This window comes from Sceloporus occidentalis, unplaced genomic scaffold, assembly GCF_023333645.1.
Source record: "Sceloporus occidentalis isolate IW3139 unplaced genomic scaffold, rSceOcc1.0.p SCAF_3, whole genome shotgun sequence".
NCBI lineage: Eukaryota > Metazoa > Chordata > Lepidosauria > Squamata > Phrynosomatidae > Sceloporus > Sceloporus occidentalis.
Window position 1 is genome coordinate 125,741,694 of NW_028316983.1, and position 26,852 is coordinate 125,768,545.

Below are 26,852 nucleotides of genomic sequence, written 5' to 3' on the forward strand. Positions count from 1 at the left end.
GCTTTATACACTATAGCAAAGCCTTTGACTGCATAGATCATGAAAAGCTATGAACTACTCTTAAAGACATGGGAGTCCCATTACATTTGATAGTTGTAAAGAGAAATCTGTACTTAGGACGAGAGGCAACTCTCAGAACAGAATATAGAGAAACTGAATGGTTTCCAATTAGAAAGTGGGTCAGGCAAGGCAGCATATTATCACCCTACTTGATCAACCTGAATGTAGAAAATATCATACGAAGAGCAGGTTTAAACTCAGAAGAAGGTGTAAAAATAGCAACATCAACAACCTAATACATGCAGATGACATCATACTACTAGCAGAAGACACCATGGACTTGGAACAATTATTAAGGAAGATGAAGAAAGAAAATGCAAAGGCATGCTTGTTGCTGAGCATAAAGAAAACAAAAATAATGACCAAAGAGGAGCTATATCAATCCAGCCTAGATAATGAAGAAATCTAAATAGTTAAAGATTTCCCATATCTTGCATCAAACATGAAGCAAATGGAGACTGCAGTCAACAAATAAGAAGACTGGAAATGGGAAGGGCAGCAATGAAAGAACTGGATACAATCCTGAGATATACAACTGAACACTAAAATTGGAATAGACCAATCCATTGCATGTTCCATCATCATGTACAGATACCAGAGCCTGACAGTTAAGTAAGTGGGTAAAAAGAAAATAAACTCTTTTGAGCTGTGGTGCTGGAGAGGCAATGCTAAGAATACTGTGTGACCATAAATACTTTTTTTTTTCCAAGAAGGCTGTCAAAAAGAAATGGTTTTAGGAGTTTCAAGAGACTGACATTTGGGAAGTCCATTAAAAAAATGCAAAAAAATTACATTCTGTCTAATTCTGTATTTTGTAGGCCAGTCAGAGTATGCCCCTGACCCTCCTCATCAGTCCTTGGGCAGCAGAGATGAGCTGAAAGAGGGCCAGTAAACTAAGATATGACATCTTTGGCCTGGAACAGATGGGCCTTTGAGGTGCCCTCGTCACGTGCGAGGGCTGCCTGGTGGGTGGAGTGCCCACACACCCGGCAGCTCTCACACGTGACAAGGGTGCTGCAGCTGCAGCGCGTACTGGTGACGTCGCAGCTGCGCTGCCTCCAAACGGGGCGATGCAGTTGCAACATCACCACGACATCACTGGTGCAGAATTGCGCTGCAAAAAAGGAGCCGCTTCCCGGTGCTCCTTTTTTGCTCTGCAGGAGCACCATGCATGGTTGCTGCGGCGCTCCTGCAGAGCAAAGAGAGGCACCGGGGACGCGCCTCTTTTTGGCGGTTTGTACCCCGCCTTTGATAATCTAGAAAAGACATATTTTTGGAGGTGGTTTATTTTTCTAGTTAAACCTGTTCTGGAGAACCTTGTAGCCTGCCTAAACAGCCAGGTTTAAAGGTCAAAGTTCTCTTAAATCCTTCACTGTAGTTAGAGGAAAGATTGCCGTATTAGTGTGGGAAACATTTTATTATTTAATGTCTCTATAGCAACTATGACCTTGCAACTGCTGTTTCTGTACTTCCTGTTTAAAATATGACAAAGGTTTGAGAACAGACAGAAACTTAATTTAGCCCCAAAGGGCTCATGCCCACTTACATTTAAACCAGTTTGCGATTCACCTTCGCTCCATGTTGGTGAATCGATTCCAAAAGGTCTGTCGTTCCCACTACGAAAGTGGATCTTTTCATTATTCCCTTGTAGTCACTTCTTTTTGGCACTATTGTCATCCCCATTAGTTTGCGCCTCTTCAAAATGCATGGCAATCATCTGTGCATCATCAGTGACATAAAGGGCAGCCTGTGCAGCTTGGCTTGGGAACTATATATATATATATATATCTTTAAAATAAATTGGTAGAAGATTCATTTCATTGCTTTTGCAATTACCTGCCTCACTGATTGTAAGTTGCTGAAAAATCAATGAATTGAATCTTCTATCAATTTTATTATTATTTTTTTAAAAAAGTATACACCCATATGTCACACCACAAGCACAAAGGCTGCATTGAGGGGTGGAGGAGAATGATGGATCTACCAAAAACTGAGGAGGGATGATAAACACTCCCCTGCCATTAATTCCTCCCTTCCAGAATGATGCGATTCAGATCTGTTGTTCCCACTTGTTGAACACGCTTTGGAATCGATTCTTTTCAAAAGAACCGCTAGTAAACTAGTGTCTGGAAAAACTGGGTGTTTGTGTTTGCCTCGCTTTCGTCATCTTTGTCATCCCTTGTCACGTGCGAGAGCTGCCGGGTGTGTGGGTGCTCCGCCCACCAGGCAGCCCTCGCACGTGACGAGGGCACCTCAAAGGCCCATCTGTTCCAGGCCAAAGATGTCTTATCTTAGTTTACTGGCCCTCTTTCAGCTCATCTCTGCTGCCCAAGGACTGATGAGGAGGGTCAGGGGCTTACTCTGACTGGCCTACAAAATACAGAATTAGACAGAATGTAATTTCTTGGCATTTTGTCATCTTTCGGCCTGTGAGGGAGAGAATAGGCTGGCTCAGCTCCATCAGGGCCAGCCTGAAGATAAAGCTCCCTCCCTCCATAACTGTTATCTTTTGGCCTGTGAGGGAGAGAATAGGCTGGCTCAGCTCCATCAGGACCAGCCTGAAGAAGCAGAGTCCTCCCTCCGGTCCATCTGCCTTGGTCCAGGCCTCAGAGGGAGAGAAGAATGCTGGACCTGATCCCCTCCCCCCCACCATTCCCTTCTCCTTTTGTGTCGTATCTTTTTAGATGTAAGCCTGAGGGCAGGGAACTGTCTATTATCCCCTCTGTTATAAACCGCTTGGATTCCCAGTGATTGGGCGGTATATAAATAAATACTACTATTATTATTATTATTATTATTATTATTATCATGACAGAAAATGGTTGAAGTAGGATCGGAACCGGTTTCAAATGGGAACGATGGTCATATCACCCAATCAGTGATTCACTTTAAATGATAGTGGGAATGCGCTCAAAGAAGGCAATTAGACTCCTTATCAGAATTTACCAGTCCATTTCTCAGACCAATGCAAAATTCTGATTAAACTTCAAAGCCAGGTTACCTGTAGGAGTGTTTCCTCTCATTTAACCTTATTGTTATTTGTTGCTATTGTGTGACCTCACTTTGTTTCTTATTTATGGCAACCCTAAGGCAACCCTATTATTCACATGTGCCATCGTTTTGGGATACAAGGGAGCTGCTTCCATTCTCTCGAACAATACAGAGCGATCCAAATTGATTCAGAAGTGTATTTACACTGCGGAAGATGTCAATCGATACGGATCTTTCAGGAAAATAAGTGGGTTTTTTTGAGGGGGTAACCTCACCCAAAAGTGCACTGAGTGCATTTGGAGGAGTGTAAACAACGAGGAAATAACTCAAATTCATCCCAGATTATTTACGAAGTGTGAATGGGGCCTATGATTCTATGATTTTACCTACCCAGTTCCTAACGTAATAATCTGAAGCTCTTCCTTCCAAAGAGGTGAGCTGAATGACAGAGATGGCTTTTTCAGTACTGAGGCCACACATGTGTCCTCAGCACTGATCATCTGTCAGTTAAAAGCTCCCCATGGCCAGGGAATTAAATACAGTACAGTCTTGGTTATCCAACATAATCGGGTGGGCTGATAGTCGGATAACTGAAAATGTCAGATAATCCAGAGGATTATCCGACCTTAAAAAGTGAAACCGAGAGGGAGAGGCCTCGGCATGGGCCCAGGCCTTTCCTTCCTTGGCCTTTCCTCCCCCCAAACGGGCTCTGAGGAGTCCATTCGGGGGAAGAAAGCGAAGCTGGGAGGGAGAGGCCTCGGCATGGGCCTAGGCCTCTCCTTCCCAGGCCTTACGGGCTCTGATGAGCCCGTTCGGGGTGAGGAAAGACAAGCCGCCCTTCTTCTCCACAGGCCCGGAAAGGAGAGGGCCGAGAAGGAGAGGCCCCTGGGCCCATGCTGAGACCTTTTACTCCTGGCTTCACTTTCCCTGCCCCCTTGCCCATTGTGACCACAATATTTGGGAGCATGTCTGGGGGGGAGAGGTGTCGGATAAGCGAATGTCGAATAAGCGAGACTCTACTGTAACTGTTTTAGTGGTTTCAAATATGTATACTCTTATCCTATGGCTGTTTTTAAATTGGTTTAATATGTTGTAATGCTTTTATCTTTTGGTGTTTTCTGGTTTTGCATTTTCCTGTCAATAGACATCTATGTATTGTTATTTTTATTATACTGTACACCCCCTGAGTACTCTGTTTAATATGTGTTTGAAAAATGTAATGACTAAATCAATTAATCAATCTCAATATACACTCAGTCTTCCATATCCATGGATTTTTTTATCCCTTTCCAAGCCTCCACAGCTTGAAAATATTTATAAAATATATAAATTCTGAAAAAGCAAACCTTGATTTTGCCATTTCATATAAGGGAGACCATTTTATTATGCATTGTATTTAATGGGATATGAGCATCCATGGATTTGGTATCCACACAGTGTCCTGGAACCAACCCCAGCAGATACCAAGGGCCCACTGTACAGTGGATCCTTGTTATACGCTGGGGTTTGGTTCCAAGATCCCCCGTGTATAACAAAATCCGTGTATGCTCAAGTCCCATTAAGTATAATGACATAGCAAAATGGTGTCCCTAATAAAAAATGGAACATCAAGGTAAATTTATACTTTTTTGGAACATTTTCAAACCGTGTATGCTTAAATCCGTGTATAAAAAATCAGTGTATAAGAAGGGCCGACTGTACTCTCCTTTTCTAGCATGCATAATAGGCTGCCAACTAAATTGTGCATATCCTGTTCTATCTCAAGCACTCTTCACCACAGCACTTTAATTTTCTGTACTTCCACATGTACCCCTTTAAAGTACAAAAGACAGAGTTGGAAGGGACCACATGAACCATTGGGTCCAACTCCCTGCTCATTGCAGGATCTCCGGCTAGATAATCTCTAGCAGGTACCTGTCCAGCCTGTTTTTGAAGACGTTCTGAGAAAGAGACCCCACCACCTCTCTAGGCAATTGATTCCATTGTCAAACTGCTCTTACTGTCAAGAAGTTCCTTCTAAGGTTCAATTGCATGTAGAAGGTGGGGCAAGCTTGTTTTCTGCAGCTCTAAAGTCTAGGGTAAAAGTCAACTGATTAAAATCACAAGAAAAGAGATCCCATCTAAACATTACGCAGAACTTTTATACTGTAAGAGCTGTTCAACAGTGGAACAGACTGCCTTGGAAGGTGGTGGATACTCCATCTTTGGAGGTTTTTAAGGAGAGGTTGAATGGACATCTTTTAGGAATGCGCTAGTGGTGTATTCTTGCATAGCAAAGGGTTGGTCTAGGGGGCCATGGCGGTTCCTTCCAACTCTAAGATTCTATTATCTATGAATCATTTCAGTAGAGGATTTTGGCAGGAATTAGCACTCCCTCCTAGTTTACTAAATGCTAACTAATTGACCTTCCAGACTACATGCAAACAAGGAGCTCACAAATTATTTCCACAGAAGTACAGAAAAGGAGAACATAATAGTGTTCTCTTGAGCTGCCTTGGAGATCAGGGTAGCTATAAGCTTCTCCAGAGGGCACAATGAACCAGTCTTTGGTTTGGAATCCTTGAAAATCCACATAATCTGAGCATCATCTATAATATGGGCTAAGAGCTATCCAGGTACAGAGAGAGATGAAATTAAGAAGTAGAAGTGAGGTGCTCCATTCTCTTCTTGCCCTGAAATAGTGATAGTCACCAGGTATCATAGGGCCTTTCCATTAAAATCCTGCTAGGGGAAAATTTTCTAGTTAATCTGAGGGGAAAAGACATTGAAGTGCCCAATACAGTTAGCCCTCCATTTTCGTAGGGGATCCGTTCCAGACCCAACCAGCCCCGCGAAAACAGAGGCTCACGGATATTCAAGCCCCATAGGCTTGAATGGGGCATGCCCCCAGGCACATGAGCCACTGAAGATAGCGGAGGTTGCCCCTCCGTGGATATTCAAGGGCACAGATCTCAGATCCATGAGTTAGGAGGGGCGACTGTATTTTTACCTCCTGAAAGTCTTTAGGCAAAGAATGAATCTCATATCACCCCCTTTTTTGGTGTTGTTGCAATAATGAAACAGAAGGAATTAGATTATGTACATGGATTATGGAAGGAAATGCTGTCTTCCAGCATTAAATGCTCTTCAACCATTAAGTGGAACGCTGAATGAGAGTCATCTGCACCTGTAGAGAGCCCAGCAGCTTTCTATACCCAGCTGAGAGGAAGAGGGGAGACCACACATTGGAGAGCTGGGAGAAGGAAAGCTTCTTGAGGGAAGAATCTTTTCTGAAGGTATAAGTGGCCAGCGAGAAAGAAGTAGCAGACTAAGAAGGAACAGCTGAGGATGGCTGCCTCAACCTTATGCCAAGAACGGCCACATTGAGGAGCACTCCCAATCATGTCATTGGTAACACTGCTTACATTTGGTCCTGCACTTGCAATGGGAACAGAAGGAGAAATAGGATGAAGGGCTAGACATGGAATAACTAGCGGGTCCCTCTCTCCCCGCCCTTTGTTTACATTTATTCCTAGTTGCCTCTATATTTTCTTCAACTCTTTATGCTTGTTTCCTCCACACAGAACTGTAACAGAAACACCAAAACAATCCCTCATAAAGAAAATGTCAATATTTTATCTAATAATGTATTCAACTGTGGTTATGGTTTTTAGTAATTTTAGAAGGATTATTTATTTGAGCCTGTAATGGTAAAATAATATTTCTTTTATTTTTTAATTGCCCCCACTCCCAATTACAATTAGGATTGGGGGGGTGCCCCATTGTGTATTACTTTTATGTCTTCCCCCTCTTTTTTCTCCTTTTCTTTTCCTTTTTATTTTCTGAATGTATATCAGTTGCCCCTCCAAGTCCACGGACTTGAAATCTGCGGACTTGGAAATCCACAGAGGGGCAATCGCTATTAACCTTAATGGGGCGCGCACCCTGCATGCACGTGCCCCATTCAAGCTTATGGCGCTTGAATATGCACAAGATTTCAAACTCGTGGAGGGTCTGGAATTGATCCCCCGCAAGTTCAAAGGGGCGACTGTACTTGGATTGTAAATTGGATTGTTCGTGTTAAAAATTAAAAAATGCAGAAAAAGTCAACATTTTGCAACAGACTTACTTTGAACCTCCAGAGTCCTCCAATATCATCACTGCTGTCAAAGCACACAGGTTCCAGGCCTTCATCCAAACAACATTTGATGCTACAAAGTCCACTGCAGCCAGCTCCTATAACTGCCACTCTCTTCTTTGCCATGGTCTGTTGTCCAAGATGAAGAACATTAATGTTAGACTTTCAAGATTAAGCAGTTATTTCTTTACACTAAATTTCTATCATAGCACCTTCAATTTTTCATTCAATCATATTGAAAATTAACAATGGATGTACTTCAATTAGAAATTACCAAATCTGAATTTCCTAAACCCAAGCCCAAACCGAAACATTAGACATTGAAATCAGTAATTTCTAGATATCTGCAATGCTGGGAGGAGAAGGGAGAAATGTACAAAAAATATGGGCAATGAAAAAGTTGTTGGCGTATGTAGCCTCATGGAATCTAACATATACACCTGCAGAGTATTGGCACGTGTGCAGAAACACCAGCGGAAGGTCTCTGTGTGAAGTTCAGCTCCAAGCTGCAAAGGAAAAATCCTCCCACACAGGCTGCTCCTTCTCTCGGAGGATGAATTGCTGGACAGCCGGTTTCTCTCAAAGAGGGCTTTTAATCTTGGAACTCAGAGCATTTACAAAACTATACAGACTAGCAAACTACTCCAACTACCAACCACAACCAACAACCACATGGAGAATTCATCCCTCTCCCTTATATAGGTTTTCCCTCTTGGGTCTTGAGCCCTTCCCACTTCTGGGATGTCACTCTGTTTCCCGTCATGTGACAGCTATGACTTTGCACAATTAAAGCCTGCTGGTTTCACCTCCTGTGCCTGTTTTATCATCTTCCTATGACTCAGAGATCTTCAAATACTGACTCATGATGGCTGCACTTGAACTATAGTGACTCTGTCACCTTTGTCCTAGTTCCTCCTAAGTAACATCTCCTCACCTAACCTGCCAAAACCTCATGGAAACATCATTCAGCTATGCCCTGGGCATTTGCAGAATGGCTCACGTTCTCCCCCACAGTTATGGCTGGTAACTGTTTTCTATTCATGATCACTACTTGGTGAAACAGACTGCCCTGAAAGGGTGACTTGAAGCTGCCCCTGAGAGAGCCGGGTTGGGGCCGTGGCAGCTGCATGCCATGGCCCCAATCTGGCTTTTTGCGGGCCCCAAAAGAAGTGGCAAAATGCCGCTCCTTCTTGAGCCAACGAAACGTTGGCTTTTCCTTTCCCGCTGCAGATTTACAGCACTCCTGCAGTGTGTGGTGTGTAAATGCCATACCGCTAGAGTGCCATGAAGTTGGCCTATGTGTGGGCAACCCGGTGGCTTGTAGGTGGTGGTGGGGCATGGGTTGTGCATGCACCATGCCCCCAAGCTACCGGGAAGCCAGTGTTTGGAGCCGGTCTGTTTTGGCTCTTAGGCCCGTTACAGATGGGCCTTTAAGTACTGACTTAGTCCGTACTAGGGTTAAAAGGAGGCGTCACTTCCGGACACCCCTTCTACATGGGGGCTGCCATGACGACGTCACGACCGCGCCGCCTCTATACGGGGCGGCGCGGACGTGATGTCGTCGCTCCATGCCAGGGCGCTTAGTGCGCCCTTTCCACGGAGCAAGAAGGAGCTCCGTTTCGGAGCTCCTTCCTGGTTTGCGTCGCTGGGCGCAGCCTTTAGATGGCTGCGCCCAGTGATGCAAGGGAGAAAGGGGCCAAGCGGCCCCTTTCTCCTCCTCCCCGCCGCCGCAGGGTGTCCTTGGGGCTTGAAGAATAAATGCTTTCCAAACAAGAATGCTTTCCAACAAGAATAAATGCTTTCCAAACAGTACCCCACCAAAAGAATAACAGAAGACAGTTGATGTCATGTGATGAACCCCAGCCAAATAAGTGATTATCCTGCTTCAGTTGCAATTTACATCATCATGTGATAAATTCCTTAGTGAAGTCCTTCGGTAAGTATAAGCTGTACAGAATTCAGGGCCTTGGTATACAGTTTGAAAAATGTACACAAAAACATGCACAAACATTTCTGTAGACTACAAAATATTTGCAACCTGGTGCAGAACTGAAATGGAAGACACAGCATTGAAAAAGATAAGGATCTTTTTAAAAAATATTTTTATTAACACACAAATAATTGTACATGTGTAAAACATGCTAATCACACAAAAAGGGAAAAAGGAAAATACAAATGCAACTAACAATGACTTTCTTTCACAAAGTATTTGGCAATACTTGAAAACGATGGTTCTGTTTTCTTGTAGTGATAATATAAATCTCCTCCTTCTTCAAATGAATTTTAAGTATTATTCAAGTCCACATATTGAAAGATAACCCCATTCTCATTTTTAAAATGTAATAAATGAATCCCAATCTTTTTTGAAGTTAATTTTGAAGTTAATGAAGAAATCGCTTTGATCTTCTTGGAAAGGTGGTATATAAATAAATTTATTATTATTATTATTATTATTATTATTATTATTATTTAAGGATAGAAAAGGTGAGGATCTGAGAGAAAGTGATTTTGACAGATTTCACCATCACTAACCTAAATACCTCCAAGGTTTTAATTTTCATATTCTTAACCACATCCAAAATAGATCAAAGCTTAGTCCCTGCCTACCTCTGCTTAGTGTAATGATTTCTTGATTTAATATGATACACTGTCTGTAGACAGATAAAAACAAGAGCCCAAGAACATTCTGGTGATTCAAAGTCATTTTGATTAAAGATGATATGACTGTGTTGTGATAGTGTTATGGAGAGGAAGCAGGTTTCAAATTGGGGTTCCCTTGACCCACTTTAATAACCTGGGTATTCTGGTCTGCTACTTCTCACTTAGGCCAAAATCAGCCCAGTACGGTAGAAAGCCACAACCCATTATGTCCATTAAGCCTGATTCAGCAGAAACCCACACCAGATATTCTTATGATTCAATGAGTCAATGGTTAGAGCAGTACCCATTGGTATAGAGCTTTAAGCAAATAGCCAGAAACATATCATATGAGCAATTGTCAGAACTGAACTTAACACAGAAAACCTCAAGATAACTACACTCAAACTGAAGTGATTGATTTATTTACATACTTATGGCTAGACTGGAACGATAACTATTTGCAAACATAGACTTTGAGAAATATATTACAACAGACAGAAAATAATCAAGTCTATTAAAACAGCAGCTATCCACAAAAAGACACAAAGGAATCTAGTAGCACCTTTGAGATTAAATGGGAAGTTAAAATTTCTGGCATAAGATTTCATGGATACAGTTCCTCAGATGCATGGAGTGAAGCTAATGGGGAGTGTGTGGAAAAAAGTGTGTGGTAATGGTGACAAGTATGCTAGTAGAATAATAAAAGAGTAGTTAAAAGGACAAAGGTGAAAGACAGGTTTGGAAAACAAGCTTAAATAAGCAGATAAACGTATGTAAAGTGTAATAAAATAATAGGCCAGAAGCACAATCATGCAGAAAGTGCAAAATCATTTTGTGTTGCAACCTTGTCCAGAGGTTGTTTTCAAAAGAAATTAAACTTTAGCAAATTTTGCATTAAAATAGAGATTTTTTTTAAAAAAAATGTTTCAAGGTGGGACTTACTGTTTTAGAGTAATGCTGCCAAAAGGAGTGAAATCTAAGCCATTAGCTGCTGCTCTTTGTTGAGGTTCCAAGAAGAGGAAGAAAAAAATTAATTGTAGCCAATGGCAACAAATATGATACTGGCCTCTGGTACACTGGGGGGGGGGGAGGGGGGTTACTCTATTGGCATATTGGAGATCCAAGTTCAAGTCGTCACTGAGCACTGGATGCCCTCCTTTTTTCCACCTGATCTACGGCACAGAGTTGGTGGGAGAATGAAGTGGGCAAGAAAAGGAGGAGGGTCATTTATGCCACCTTCAACTTGCTGAAGGAAAGGCAGGATATAAATTTAAATATTTTTGTTAATCTTATGACAGTCCTAGTAATTCAGTTTTGAGAATTTGCGGAGTCTTTTTTATAAGGGAGCTATCAAACTGCATCTATTCAAGTTATTTTGAATCTTGATCCTGTCCTCTGGAGTATTAGCTATTCCTCCTAATTTGGTGTCATCTGAAAATTTAATAAGTATGCCCCCAATTCTGTCATCCAAGTCATTGATAAAGATGTTGAATAGCACTGGGCCCAGGACAGAGCCCTGTGGGATCCCACTAGTCACTTCTCTCCAGGATGAAAAGGAGCCATTGTTGAGCACCCTTTGGGTTCGGTCGGTCAACCAATTACAAATCCATGTAGCAGTTACGTTGTCTAGCCCACATTTTACAAGCTTGTTTGCAAGAATGTCATGGGGAACTTTGTCAAAAGCCTTACTGAAATTAAGATATACTATATCCACAGCATTCCCTTCATCTACCAAGCTGGTAATTTTATCAAAGAAAGAGGTTAGATTTGTCTGGCATGACTTGTTTCTCTGAAACCCGTTTTGACTTTTTGTGATTATGGCATTGCCTTCTAGATGTTCACAGACTCTCTGTTTAATGATCTGCTCTAGAATTTTTCCTGGTATTGATGTCAGACTAACTGGACAATAATTGTTGGGATCCTCTTTTTTCCCTTTTTGAAGATGGGGACAACGTTTGCCCTCCTCCAGTCTGCTGGAACTTCTTCTGTTCTCCAGGAGTTCTCAAAGATTATTGCCAATGGCTCCAATATTACATTTACCGGTTCTTTTAATACTCTTGGATGTAGTTCATCTGGTCCTGGAGACTTATATTCATTTAGATTAACAAGGTATTCCTTAGTCTATGCTGAAATTCCCCCATTCTGTCCTCTGCTCCATTTTCTGCAGGTTGAACACCCTTTTCCATTTCTGAGAACAGAGAGGCAAAGAAGGTGTTGAGTAATTCTGCCTTTTTTCTGTTCCCTGTTAGCATTTTGCCATCTTCTCCACGCAGCGGTCCTACCATTTCCTTCTTCTTCCTTTTGCTGTGGATATATCCAAAAAAGCCCTTTTTGTTGTTCTTAACCTCTCTAGCAAGCCTGAGTTCATTCTGCGCTTTAGGTTTTCTGACTTTACCCCTACACATGCTAGCTATTTGTTTGAATTCCTCTTTGGTGATTTCCCCATTTTTCCATTTCTTATACATGTTCCATTTAAAACTCAGCTGAGTTGAAAGTTCCTTAGTCATCCATCCTGATTTCTTGAGACACCTCCCATTTTTCTTCCTCGTTGGAACTCTATGAAATTGTGCCTTCAGTATTCCTGACCATGGAATCACCTCCAGTATTTCTCTAAGTTTACTAAAATTAGCTCTCCTAAAATCTAGAATGTGTTTCTGACTATGCCTGGGTTCTCCTTTCCACTGTATAATGATCCCACCAATTGCACCCCATTGACCAAGTCATCCCTGTTGGTTAGGATCAGATCTAAAATATCTGACCCCCTTGTGTATCTCTGTGCATAGGTGGTTTGAGAGTGGTCCCTTGCCCCATATGAGATTCATCTGATGAGACCATAATCTAAAGGAGTGTTTCTAACTTTAAGATCTCCCTGTTTGGAACAGAGGCTGGATATTATTTATGTCTGGAGTGATAATCCAGTGATGCAGCTGTAAGGGGAATGACTATATCTTGACAGAATTGCCATGGTCAGCAATGTGGCTGGATTAACACCTGTGTTCTAAATTCAAATTATTTTTTTTTTTTTTTTGTAAATATGTAAAGCTAGTGATCAGGAATATATTTCTAACATCCCATTATTTCACCTATGAATTCCATATACACATATATAAACTATAACACTGGGATTTTTTGTGTAGATTTCTGCTTGCATTGCTCACTTTTTTTTATAATAATCTGATGTCTTCCAATGATGTGTGTAAGGCCCTTGTTGGGTGATTTCTACTGTGGATGGGAGGAGGAGCACATAGCTTTTATGCTAGAACATTAAGATATTTGAAACACTGTATCTTTAAAAAGCAGACATGTTCTCAACAGTGAGCAAAGACACAAAAGAGATCTCTTATGGGCCAATTTCCTATAGCACGATAAAATCTGAATATGCTTTGACCAAATTGCCTACTCGGCTTCCTTGATCCTTTCAGCAGCTGGATTGGTCTGTATAGAATGAAAATGCTTTTCTAGGAAGTCCCAATGGATGGGAAAACAGGCTTTTTCTAATGAATTATCTTAAATTTTTATGGAATCGTTTGGACAGGCCCTAAAATGGCTACACTCATCCCCACACACACACACACACACATACACTGTAAGAAATAAAAATTGATGTCCCTAGAGTGGGTTTAACAAATACATTCACAGCTTTGGGAAACTGCCTTAATAGGGATGAGGGTACAACCAGATATGAGAACTACAGTGGGCCCTTGGTATCTGCTGGGGTTTGGTTCCAGGAAACCCCATGGATGCTCCATGGATACTCAAGCCCCATTAAATACAGTGGCATAGTAAAATGGTGTCCCTTATATAAAAAGGCAAATCAAGGTTTTTTGAAGTTGGATGGGCATCTTTCAGGCCTGTACATTTCCCTCAGTTTTATGGATTGTGGGGTAGGTAAGTAATTAGATCAGCTGCCTCAATCAACAAATGCATGATGCTTGACTTGGATTTCACTGATTCTTGGTAACAGAGAAAGGGGAGTGGTGGTGACATGGACACAGATTCATTGGCTCAGGGACTAGAGGCAGAAGCAGAGGAGACAAAGGTGTTTATCACATGGAGGTTTTTGCAGCTTTTTGCAGCTCAGATCCAACGTGACTGTGGGTCCAATGATGCGAATTCACGTGATAACGTAATGTATTATCACATGTGATTCATTTCTATGGGAGCTCCTTCCATGGCGCTTCTGCAGTGAATCCAAAGTGACTCCTCATTTTGGTGAATTTGGTAAAAAGTGAATTCACAGAATTCGCATTCAAGCTCACTTCGATTTTACTCCGAATTGGTCTGGTGTGGAATGCAGCTTTGCTTCTGTCCCGGTACAACCCCCCCAAACCTCCAAAGAGGCAAATTTCCCATGATGCTGTGCTGCAATTTTGCCCCAATTGCTTCCGTTGCTCGGAAGGATAGATGACAGGGAAGGAGGGAATGAAACAGGAGGCTGGGGGAGAGATGGGAGCAACGGAGAGAGCCATCAGAGGCTGGGGAGAGCAACAAACTCCAATTCCCAGAATCCCATAGCCTCGAACCAAGGACGCCACAACAAACTCCAACTTCCAGAATTCCATAGCACTGAGCTAGGACAGTGAAAGTGGAATCAAACTGGATTATTTCCCCAGTCCAGATGCAACCTAAGAGAAGGCAACTGTTACAAAGGGAAGGAGAGTGGATTGGATTCAGGGAGGTGGTATTTTAGGGAGCATGGAGAATAATTATCATTTTAAAAAATGTTTTAAAATAATAATAATAATAAGTTATTAGTTTGCTGAGGCACCAGAGCTCTCTGGCAGAGAAGGCTCAATGTCTCACAACACTACAGTTCCCAGAATTCCATAGCACTGAGCCAGGACAGTTAAAGTGGAGTTAAACTGGATTATCCCCCAGTGCAGATGCAACCTAAGAGACGGCAACTGTTACAAAGGGAAGGGGAATGGATTGGATTCAAGGAGGTGGTATTTTAGGGAGCATGGAGAATAAGGGAAACTTGCCTGTTTTGAACAGTTCTCAGAAATCGCCCCCTCTGGAACAGATGGGGAATGGATGGGGAACGGAACGAGTGAGGGACTTGTGTGTGCGGTAAAATGCGTCCCCCACTCATCCCACACTCGTTCCATTCTGTTCTGAGAGCAGTCCTGTGCAATAAAGTTCTATGGTTCTAATTATCAGATATAGTTCGGGTTGGATGGTAAACATGGGTATGCAGGACACTGCAGCTGGGCTAGCTTGGCCAGTCTCCCTGAACAGTTCATGAGCAGGGATTACAATCACTCCCTCCTCGCTCATATTCCTTCAACAAAATTGTCTCTTATTGTTTTGCTTTACATTTATTGTGTTCTGTCCTTGTGAGTTATGGCAAAAATGACTTTACAGAAATATTTATATATGTGTGTGTGTGTGTTGTGTGCTTTCAAGTCATTTCTGACTAATGGTGACCCTATGGCGACCCTATCATGGGGTTTTCTTGGCAAGATTTTTTTTCAGAGAAGATTTGCCTTTGCCTTTCCCTGAGGCTGAGAGCATGTGACTTGCCCAAGGTCATCCCAGTGGGTTTCATGACCCAGCTGGGAATCAGAGTCTCCAGAGTCATAGTCAAACAAACATTCAAACTACTATGCCATGCTGGCTCCAATCTACATGTAACTCAAACCCATTTGTAGTTGGTTACCTCCTTTTCCACCCATGACAGGTAAATGGTGTGAATAGCATTGAAGAAGGTGAATAAACATTCACTTAATCTCTAGCTTCCTTTTACCTCAGTTTTACACCCTATAGTTCTCTTTTTGAAAGTGTGTGCGTGCACACACACACACCGTTGTGAATATTACAGTGGCAGGTCTTTACCTGTATTTCCATCAGATAAAAAAATATAGCATTGAGAGCAAATGGATTTCATTTCTCGTCAAATGTAAATTGGCAATAATATTTTTAGAGAAGTAATACTCCCCTAAGAAGGATACCAAGAGCAATATTGCTGCCTTATGCCTTGTTGCCCTCTTGGTCTAGGAAGGGCCTTTGGTAAGCTAGGAGAAACAGCTGAGCTCACATTAAAGCACGACATACAGACATGTTGCCTGTAGTTAAGACAGGAAGATGGCAAAGGGTTGGACTGGATGGCCCTTGTGGTCTCTTCCTATTCTATGATTCTATGAAATCTGTAACAGTTATACCAATAGTGCTGCTGCCAGTCAGGATGTGGTATATTGGAACTAGGGAGTCCATAGGCTTTATATAAATTGCAGAGACTTCAAATCAGGCCAAAGAGACTCCCAGAGCACCCCCTGCAAATACTGCCCCACAGCACCACTCCTCCTTCAACCTTCCTTGTATTTCAGCGGAGGGCAGGGGGACATCTGATGACATCAGCTTGTACTTCCCACAATATCATTTGGCCCACGGAGTGCTGGTCAGGGAAAGACTCCATGAAGGGGGCTGAAATGATGCCATTTGCCAAAGTCAACCAAACTGACAGCTGAACTGGCTATGGGAAAGCACTGTCCATTGAACCTAAAAGCACCAGATTAATTTAGGGATGAAGGACAGCCTGTACAGGATGTACAGATTTGTCTTCCAAAATTTTACAGCCATTCTCCACACCCCAACATCTGCCTCTTTCTACCAAATCATAGCTAGAAGTACTATAACTTACATAAAAATTACACAACCACATTTTACATAAAACTTAACTTGGACCAGAATTTAGCAGGTCTGCACCTGGGATTAACTGAAAGTTAGACTTTGAATATGGTCTCAGGGCAAAGTGCAATTCCCCAGATATTATTGGACTGGCTATCTTGGCTAGGGCTGCTGGGAGGATCACATTTTCCTCCCTGTTTCCTAGGTGGAAAGGCAAGGAAGGGTGCCGCTGGCTAACAGCTTCTAGAGAGCTACACTTTGCCCACTCTATCCTGGTTGGAAAGGCAGCACAGGTTATGGGTCCCAGACCAATATGACACTGAGAAAACATTCTCAGTGGGGGAGCCACATTTCTGTGCGGCCAGGGTCAAGATAGCTTTATGCTGTCAATAAACTGTTTAAAGGCTGGGCCTTCAATAAGAACAATGGAATAAACCATGGCAAATGTGTCCTAGAGAAGATCAAGCCAGAAATCTCCCTGGAAGCCAAGGTGAGAAAACTGAGGCTGTCGTACTTTGGCTCCATCATGAGAAGACATTACTCAGAAAAGACAATAATGCTAGGAAAGGTGGAGGGAAACAGAAAGAGAGGAAGACAGCACACCAGATGGATGGATTCTATTAAGAACGTCACATGTATGACTTTGCAGGAACTAAGCAGAGCAGAGGAGAACAGGGGTTCTTGGAGATGTCTCAGCCACAGGGTCACCACGGGTCAAGATGGACTCAAGGGCAGTTAACAATATGCAGGCATTCAGAAATTCTATGTGCATTCTGTAAAGAAGTATGTAGGCCTATGCAGATAGATGTATAGCCAGTTCCACTGTAATGGCCTGAGTGTTGGTCTATGACTCTGGGAGACCAGAGTTCAAATCACCACCTGGTCATGGAAACCCAGTGGGTGAACTTGGGCAAGTAATATTGTCAGCCTGAGAGAAATGACAAACCACTTCTAAATAATCTTACCAAGAAACCTTATGAGAGGGTCACCATAACTTGGAGTCAACTTGAAGGTACAAAATAACAATAACACATTTCATGTGTGTCCTAGAAAATATCATAGCCTATAGCAGTTGATATTATAATAGAAAGCATCTAAAACACAGATGGATTATTGTGATGATCAAAGTGTTCTGACCCCACAGCTCCCATGATTTACTGTGAAGTAGTTCTTAACAATTGACATTGGCCCTTGGAGATCTAGTTGAAGTCCCCACTCAGCCAAAAATAATGATAGCTGATCTTAGTCCAGTAATTTTCTTCCAGTCTGACCTAAATCACAGGACAAAGGAGGGAAGAAGAGAGCCATATATGTCACCATGATCTCATTGGAGGAAAGGTGGGATAGAAATGTAATGAATAGACTAAATAAATAATCTCTTGGGATCTTATCACACCTAGGTCCTATGTGCTTCCACCCCAAAAATGGTTAAAGTGGTGACATCCCAGGAAAGCAATCCCATTTGCTATTGGTTATCACACACAGAGCACAACAAGGGGTTAAAAGCACATTACAGTGGGCCCAATGCGAATTTGGCTATGAAAAGGAGACAAACAAATCCTCATTGCCTGCTTAGAAATACCTTCTCTGCACATGCTCCAAAGTGTCATTTCCATAAGGGCACACAAACGCACATGCTCCAGGGATGGGAGGGGAATCCTCTTTGTCACAGAAGCCCCAAAAGGTGTTTCCGAGAAAGGCAGAATGAGGCGGCCCTTTGCAAGCTCCTAAAACCACACACAAAGACGCACGCACACACACACACACACACAAAGGAGAGAGAGAGAGAGAAAGGAGGAGGCTGGGTCCATATGCTTGCCTGATTCCATGCCCTCCTTTCCAAGGCATGTCTTCCATTTCTCCCTCCTGTCCAGGAGGACTTCCAAAATGCCCTCTCTCTCCCTTTGCAAAGTCCAAAACCACACACACACTCAGACAGAGTCCATAAGCCAGGCTGCAAAGAGGAGGAGAGAGGCTTGGCCAGAGAAGTGTGTGTGTGTGTGTATCCTTTTAAGAAGTCTCTCCCAGGGTTGCGAAATCAGGAAACTGGATGCATTTGGAGCCTTGGTTTTTCACACAGTAGCCATTACGTGAGAGGAGTCAATTCGCAAGCAAAATGGAAATGGAAATCCAGTAGTTTTGAGAATTTATTTATTTCCTGATTGACCTCACATTCACCCTAGATTCTCTTCTGATTGCCTGTAGCGTCATGTCAAAAGCAGCTGTGAATTTGTCCCAAAACCCTGGATGACCCTGCATTGGCCTCACTTTAAATTTCCAATTTTGCCCCGTGTGATAATGTCCTTAGCAAGCTAGAGATGGGAATTGAGAAGCTACAGTTGCCTACACCAATAATGTCTTTATTTATTTAAAGACTGGCACCAATCAGCCTTCTAAGGCAAGGGCATTCCATAACTGGGGTGCCACAGCAGAGAAGGCTGTCTCACATTGTCCTCCCAAAGGATATAGCTTTGACTGGTGAGACAGAGAGGAGGACCCCTCCAAGAGATCTCAAATCTCAGACAGGTGTAGATAGGGAGAGGTGTTCCTTCAAGTACAGAGATCCTAAGCACCTTACCAGCACCTTGAATTGAGATCAGAAGGATGTTGGTAGCCAGAGCAATTCCTTCAAAACCAGTGCCTGATAGTCTGAATGGTCTGGTCAGCAGTCCAGCTGCTTGCTGCATACTGCAGCTTCAGCTTCCAATGGCAGCTCCATGTAGAGTGCATTAAAAAGAGAAGTAAGGGCCCATTCCCACTTTCCTGTAGATTTGATTCCTGAATCGAATCCTGAAACCGTTTCAGCAAACACAGTGGTTTCAATTACGTTTGCACTGGTTTCAGGATTCCTTTCAGGAATCGAAATGCCTGTTTTGACAGGCTTCTTTTGACTTGGCAGGAGAGGCTTCCCCAGTCTCTCCTGCCATGCCTCCCTCCATCCTTCCGACCATACCTCCTTCCCTTCTTCCCCCTTTCCCCCCTTCCTCTCCTCTCCTCCTCCTCCTCCTTCCTCTCCATCTCCTCTTTCCTCCCTCCCCTCCTTCCTTGCTTCCTTCCTCTCCTCCTACTTCCCTCCTTCCCTTCTGCCTGGGGGCCCCAGCGGTGGCAGTGGTGGCAGGGGCTGTCAGGGTTCACCATTGGCCCTCTCCTCTTCTTCCTCGCTGCCCAGCCTCCCTCTACTTCTCAGCCTGGGTAAGAATGAGGCCAGGGTGGACGGAGAGAAGCAGTAGGCCTAGAGGACTCCAGGCCTGCTGCCTCTCTCCTTCCGCCCCGGCTCCCTTCATACCGGGGCTGAGAATGAGAGGGAGGCTGGGAAGCAAGGAGGAGGAGGAGGAGGAGGAGGAGAGGGCCAACGGTGAGCCCTGATAGCCCCCACTGCCACTGCCACCGCCTGGCCCCCCAGGCAGAAGGTAAGGAGAGAAAGAGGGCAGGAGGAGGAGAGGAAGGTGAGAAGGAGGGAGGGAAGGGAAGGAGGATGAAGGGAGGCATAGCCGCAGTGGAGAGGGGCTGCCAGGGCAGATTCGAATCCGCCTTGGGTTCCCACTGGGCTGAATCAATTTATTGTTAAATAAATCAATTCAGCCCCAAAAGGAGTGGGAAAACCCAGCTCCTTTTAGATGTGGGTTAAATGCGGGAAAACTATGCCCCCAGGAATTGATTCTAAATCAATTCCCAAGTGACACAATCCGATTTAAACAATAGTGGGAATGGGCCCTAAGCCTTGCAGAAAATAGTGGAAAGTCTATGTTGTGACAATTTATTTATTAGGCCAAGCAAAAGTGCAGGAAAAAAATGTGGGCACACTTTTGAGATAATCATCACTTTCTCTGATGATTTGCACGAGGTTTCAAAGGCAGGAGGGAGAGGGATTAGCAGAGTTAGGTATTGTGCAGCCTTCCAGATACTGTCGCAGCTCTTAGCATTGGCTATTCTGGGAGGTGCAGTTTAATAACACCCCCAGCTCTCTCTTAAACTAGTAGAAATGGAGCCTGCATATTGCACTGATGATGGAGAAGGGTTTCACCTGTCTTGGCACTCATGTATCGCTGATACATCAGGTTTAAGCCCAAACTTTGTCCACAAGAAAGTTGCTCAAGCCTTCGTTTTGTAAACATTTAAATCTTTTCCAGATCAATTCCTGTGAGAGGAGGGAGGCCTCTCCTGGCTCTCAAATGGCCCAGCAAGGGCCAAACATGGACTGACTGAGAGTGCCTGGGGCATCTAGGTCCAAATGTAGGGGTGGGATGCAGCTTTCCAGTGTTGCTCTGGGGACTGCAGCCCCTCACTCCCCAACAGACAACCACCTTTGTTTTCAAACAAGAGCTATCTTTCATGATGACCCTATTTCCAGGCTGATTTCAATCTCTCCCACCCGCCACAAAACAATGATGGAGAAAACACACACATGCCCACTTGCACACACAGAGAGAGAGACAGACAGACATTGAAGCCAATACAAGTTCTAACTAGAAAACACATATACAGATACATTTCTCCAAGCAAACACACATTCCAATACTCTGCACTGGATTCAAAAATGACAACAATCAAAATCAGACAAAAATACAGACAAAGGCCTGTTACAGACTGCCAAAATAAAGCTGCTTCAGGTCTCTTTGGAGGTATGCTATTTAAATGACGCATGGGTCCTAAGAGTCCGGAGGTCACGCCAAAGCCACACTCCATTCCTAAGCATTGGAGTGCAGCTTTGGTGCAGCTTCCGGATTCTTAGGATGCATGCATCATTTAAATAGCATACCTCCAAAGAGACCCGAAGCAGCTTTATTCTGGCAGTCTGTAACAGGCCAATGTGTCCTTTTTGCTCCACCTGCTCTTGTGTCTTTGCCTTTTTCCAACTCTCAGCCTCTTCCTAGTTCTTGCAGGGCAGCAGCGGAGATGCACAGTGCTTCAGAACAAGAAGACAACAATAATACAGGAAGAAAAGTTAGTGAACATGAGGTGGGCGGGAGGAGAGAATACGGAAATCTGATTGGGCATCAGGCCTTCCCACACACTTGACAGCTCTTTTGTCGACTAGACAGAATACAACCTTTTCGACTGAAGCCCAGGAAAACTTTCCCTTCCTCCAGCCAGTGCCTCTCATTTTCTAATGTGACTACTGCACTTCTGAAAGGGAAGAGCCCATTTTTTCCCAGAAGAAGCTAACAGGTAGAGAAAGAGGTGTGGTTTTGTCAATCAATAGTGATGTAGTGGTTGGAGCATTGGAGTACTGGAGACCAAGGTGCAAATCCTCGCACAGCCATAGAAACCTACTTTGGACCTTGGACAAGTCACACTCTCTCTACCTCAGAGGAAGGCAAATGCAACCTCCCCCCCAACAAAGCCCCCTCTGAACAAATCTTGCTAAGAAAACCCTATGATAGGATTGCCATAAATCAGAAATGACAAGGCACACAGCAACAATAACAAAGTCAGAGTGTGATAATTTGGCTGAAAGCCAATTCTCATTATTTGTTTAATGGTTTGGGAGGAGGGGAGATCAGCACCACCTTTCCCCTGTTCTGTATAACCACTACCTGGGAAGAAGATAGTAGGTCCCAAATCATCTGTCACTACAAGGATTTTCTACATGAGTTTTTTAGTGTGCAGTCAAGCTGCTTCAGCCACAGAACTATACGAGGATTTCAGATACTGTATTGTTGTTTTCCATTTCTAACCTCTTGTGTTTTCCAATCATGACTCCTATCTTTTTTCCCTTTTGCCTACAATCTAGTAAGATTGAACTATGAACTATGTGTTTTGATTGGTTTCACTAGAATCAAACTATTTTCTCATGCTATTTTATGAATCAGTAAATCCTCCATTTTTCATTTGAGTCAAGCATGGAAGGAGATCAAGGATAACCTGACACTGGCGGGTTATAGACCGCCGCTTTGAGGCGGTCTGCCGCCGCCGCCGTTTGCTCCGTGCGGGAGCCGCAGCAGCCACACCGCGCGGCTCCCGCACGGACCGAAAAAGAAGCTCCAAAATGGAGCTTCTTCTTGCGGTGCCTCTGTGACGTCGCAAGGCGCCAGGGGCGCATTCGCGACGTCACAGACGCCACGACACATTCGGACGCACAGCGTCCGATACGTAAAGATGGCGCTGGCCGTGTGGAACGGCCGGCGCCATATTGTACAGACAGAGTCCGTATTAGAGCCAGGGGCGTCTAGAAGAGATGCCCCTTTTTTAAAATGGGACGTCCTGCGGACGTCCCAAGTGCCAGTCTGTAACCGGCCATTGATTCCTAAGTATTTTGCCCTTTACTCAGTTAAACACACACACACACACACACACACAAAACCAATATGTTTCAGATGCCTCTTTTTGCTGCTTCACCAGGTTCTGTTTATTAAAGCTATTATATAAGATGAGAAGAAGGAAAGCATACACATTAACATCTTATACCACATGCTATATTACACACATTAGGTACTAAGAAATCATCTAGTAATAATAGATTCAACAAACCTTTGCTCAACAACTTTAAGCAATCATAACTGCTGACTAATAACTTTACACATGCAAAATGCAACAGACCCGAGACAGTTGCAGATTACCAGATGACAGCACAAGGAATAAATGTGTTACTTTGTTTCTTCCACTCTTGAATATATATTCAGGAGAGAGATTAGATCTCTGCCTTGCCTTATGTAACAAAATTCTCAAGAGATGGATTAATTTTAATATTTAAGACTCTTGTTCATGGCTTTCAAAAAAGGACTTTGAACAACCTAAAAGCAAAATCAGTACACATGTCAAATTTTTCAGACATTACTGGTGCTGAGAAATCACCAATGGCTCAAACCACTAACACCTAGCAAGAAAGGGCAGGGAAGATTCCCTCCCCACTGCTGCAGGAAAGGAACCTTCATGGTAAGTATTACTGTTCCATTTTCCTGCAGCATGGAGGCAAAACTTATTACGGAAGTTACATAGCTGGTCAGCTTGTGAGCTATAGTGGTCTGAGTGCTGGATTACAATTCTGAAGACTAGAGTTCAATTCTCAACTCAGCTATGAAACCCATTGGGCAAGTTACATGCTTTCAGCTTCAGAGAATGGCAATGGCAAAGGCAAACTCACTCTGAACAAATCTTGCCAAGAAAACCGCATGATAGGTTCATCTTAGAATCACCATAAGTCATAAACAACTTGAAGGCAGACAACAACAACACAAGTGGTCACTATACCAATCACGTGAGTAGAAACTCAACAACACAAAAAACTATAACATCAAAATCTGCTGCAAAACACACCTGCCAAAGTATACATTTGCAGAAACAAATTTGTCAGTCTTTAATGCCTCATAAAGGAGGACAGGGAAGGCCAAGTGGTCATCCTGCAAAACTCCACCAAAGACACAGCCAGGTGGCAGCACTCTGAGTGGAATGTCCCTGAATCCCACCAGGAACTGCCAAGAATCTGTGAACAGAAGCTAATTCAATGCAAAGTCTCATCCATCAAGACAATGGGGAAGAAGGCACCTCACTGCCATTTTGTAGCCTCTTCCAGTCATTGCTTTCCTTTGGAATGAAGAAGAGGACTGAGGAAGACCACAAAACCCTCTACTGCTGAGGAACTGGCTCTATTGCTTTTATTTAAACCAGGTGGTCAATAGCCTGCAGCATATGCTGGAGCCTGTCTAGAGATCTAGGCATGGCCAGGTGCTTTCAAATGAAGTCTATAGTGTATCTTATACACCAGTGATTCCCAAAGTGGGTGGTACACCCATCCACCCTCCGGGGGGCAGTGGAAAAATCCAGGGGGGCATTGAGGGCAAAAGGGGGCACCAGAGGGGGCTTTCAGTCAAAGTATTGGTGTTCAAGAAAGACAAAGGGAACCAGTGGCCTTTAGGACTATGGTGGGGATGAGGGTTGCATGTGTTAGGAAGTCTCTCGCTTAGGGGAATTTTAATTAGCTCAAATATAGCCAAGAGGGGACCCCAACAAAACCACGTGCCGGAATTGGGTCCCAACCGTGTCTACCAGAGGTCGCCAGAAAGCCCCAAGAGAAAGAGACGCCGATACCAACTAGGTCCAATTAAAAGGGTAACGTTTATTATTAGAGCACAGGGAGAACCACACAGCAAAAGGGGAACATACACACACACACACATTCAATGCTACAGCAGGGGATGGGTGAGTTTGGGAGATAGGTTTGAGAAAGAGAGGCACCACTAGGGAATACTATCTTAGAAGTCTTCTCCGGGAAGTCTGATGAAGCTTGGATGGATAGTGGATCACGACCGCAGGAGCGCGGGGGGAAGAGGGTCGTGGGAGCTAAGATCAGAGTTCAAACTGGCATGAACCAGCTTGCAACCTGGTAATAGCACAAGGAGGATCCAAAAACCCGGGGTTCTTATAGTGCGAAACGTAGCTGGAGGCTAGGGAAGACTTGCTAGACCAGGGGTAGGCAACCTTTTTGAGCCGAGGGCCGGGTTGCTGTCCCTCAGACAACTGGGGGGCCAAAGAAAAAAAAATTAAATAATTTTTTTAAAAAATTAAATAAATAAATAAACCAGGACACATGTAGGACAAAATTTTCAAATGCAGGACACTGTTTTTTAAAAAATGGAGGTCACACAAAAAAATTTGCTGATTTTTTAAAAATGTTAATATAAATGCATGTTTTGGAGGCTTCTATAGACAATTGCCCCCCTTGCCCGCCGCTTGCCCCCTTTGCCCTCCTCCTCCTGACAGGCCAAAGGCCCCACACCCTCATGTGATAGACCAAAGGTTCCGGCGGCAATCGACGGCAGGACTAGGCTGGGGCCGGTCCCAAGGCCTTGCCGGGCCGCATCTGGCCCGTGGGCCGCAGGTTGCCTACCCCTGTGCGAGACAAAGGTGCTGATTGCTTGGGCTTTGTTAAGCCAACAGCAGGTAATGTGTTGCACAATGCATTTAGGTGTGGACACAATTCGGAGGGGTATCCAACTTCATTATTGAGTCGATAAGCTGATCACAGGCTCTTCAGGTGTGAGGCCAAGTCTATTGTCTTATTTGAGTAAACAGTGGCGATTCTGGTTTGGCAACTCCCAAACTTCCTACGGATTTCAGGATCCTAACAACCACTACACAGCCTTACTGATCATTTTGTGTGGTGGCATCTCTTGCTCTTCATCTCCCAGCACAAGCTCACCCCCTTAGCCATGTCTTTCACTAGTAGTGGCAGTTGAGAAACATTTGCTAGGCTTGGGTGCAGGGAATCATTTGTGTGGCTCAGAGAGGTGCCATTTTGGGACAGACTGACGGGTTGGACCAAGGAGTTGAAGCACATTGCAGTGGGGAAGTGGCAGCAAAAAGGAACTTTCATATTTGAGATTCATTGCCAACTCACTTGTCATTTTGTGAAGCCTCTGAAGTTGCCACTATTGCCCCCCCCCACCTCCCTCAGTCCTGGGTATCTACAACTTGTGGAGCAATTCAAAGAAATCCAGTGTCACAACTCTAGATGTAGGGCTTGACCTTCACAAGCAAGGGGGGGACGTTCATCAGCATCGGTGTGTGCTCAACTACAATGTGCAAAGCATCACCATACTCCTCTGTGGTGCAAAATATGATTGGAGGCAGTCCTCCAGTCTAGGTAAATTGGCCTCATCCAGAGGGTGTCCCCACCTCTACCCATGCACCCTTGGCTTCTTTTTTGAGAATTTTTGGGGCCACAAACTAGCTCCATCTGTCAATAACTGGCCGTCCCCATTAGGGCAGGGAAGCTTGGGATGAAAATGTAGGAGCTCTTCTAAAACTGTTTAAGGGGCTGTGCACACAACCTCAATGATCTTGCTGTAACGCCCCGTTACAGCAAGATCAGGGCCATAGAAACTGCATGCTGTGGCCCCAATCTGGCCTTTGCAGGGTGGAAAAAGAAGCCGCAAAAAGCAGCTCCTTTTTGCACCCTGCAAAGGGCATGATAGCCATGCTGCCACAGCTTGGTGGCTGCGTTGTATGTACACAGTACTGGAGCAGCACTGTGACACTGCGTGCTGTGCAATTAAGCATGTGGCCTCCTGGAGCCCTGGGGGCAGAGCTGGGGCATGTGTCGTGTAGATGCTATGCCCCAACACCGCCCCCAAGCCGGCCCAAACTGCCAGTCTGCACAGCCCCTAAGAAGAAGAACCCTTCCTCCAGTCCATCTGGTGCCATCTGGCCATGGAGGAAGAGATGCAGGCCCAGCTCCATCAGGCCTGGCCTGGAATAAAAAATAGAGCCCTCCCTCCAGTCCATCTGCCTTGATCCAGGCCTCAGAGGGAGAGAAGAACTGCTGGACCTGATCCCCTTCAACGCCACCATTCCCTTCTCCATTTGTGTTGTGTCTTTTTTAGATTGTAAGTCTGAGGGCAGGGAACCGTGTAATTAAAAATAATAACAACTGTAAGTCACTCTGATAGCCTTTAGGGCTGAAGTGCGGGCTATAAGT

The 26,852-nt window shown here is 44.0% G+C and overlaps 1 protein-coding gene across 3 annotated transcripts in view; it reads right to left on the minus strand.

Moving 5' to 3' along the window:
- Positions 1–21,619, minus strand: part of LOC149316718 (flavin-containing monooxygenase 5-like) — a 49,984-nt gene extending 28,365 nt beyond the window's left edge. The window contains exons 1-2 of one of the 3 annotated variants that reach the window (XM_089516104.1): positions 21,264–21,619; positions 7,160–7,297 (exon numbers count right to left, since the gene is read on the minus strand). In XM_089516104.1, coding sequence (XP_089372230.1) covers positions 7,160–7,294 — 135 coding nt within the window. In that variant the 5' untranslated portion in view covers positions 7,295–7,297; positions 21,264–21,619. Of the gene's footprint in view, positions 1–1,606; positions 1,811–3,441; positions 3,743–7,159; positions 7,298–21,263 lie in introns of those variants that run through there. The other 2 variants (XM_089516105.1, XM_089516106.1) reach the window with 2 other exon arrangements.
- Between the last annotated feature and the right edge of the window lie 5,233 nt (positions 21,620–26,852).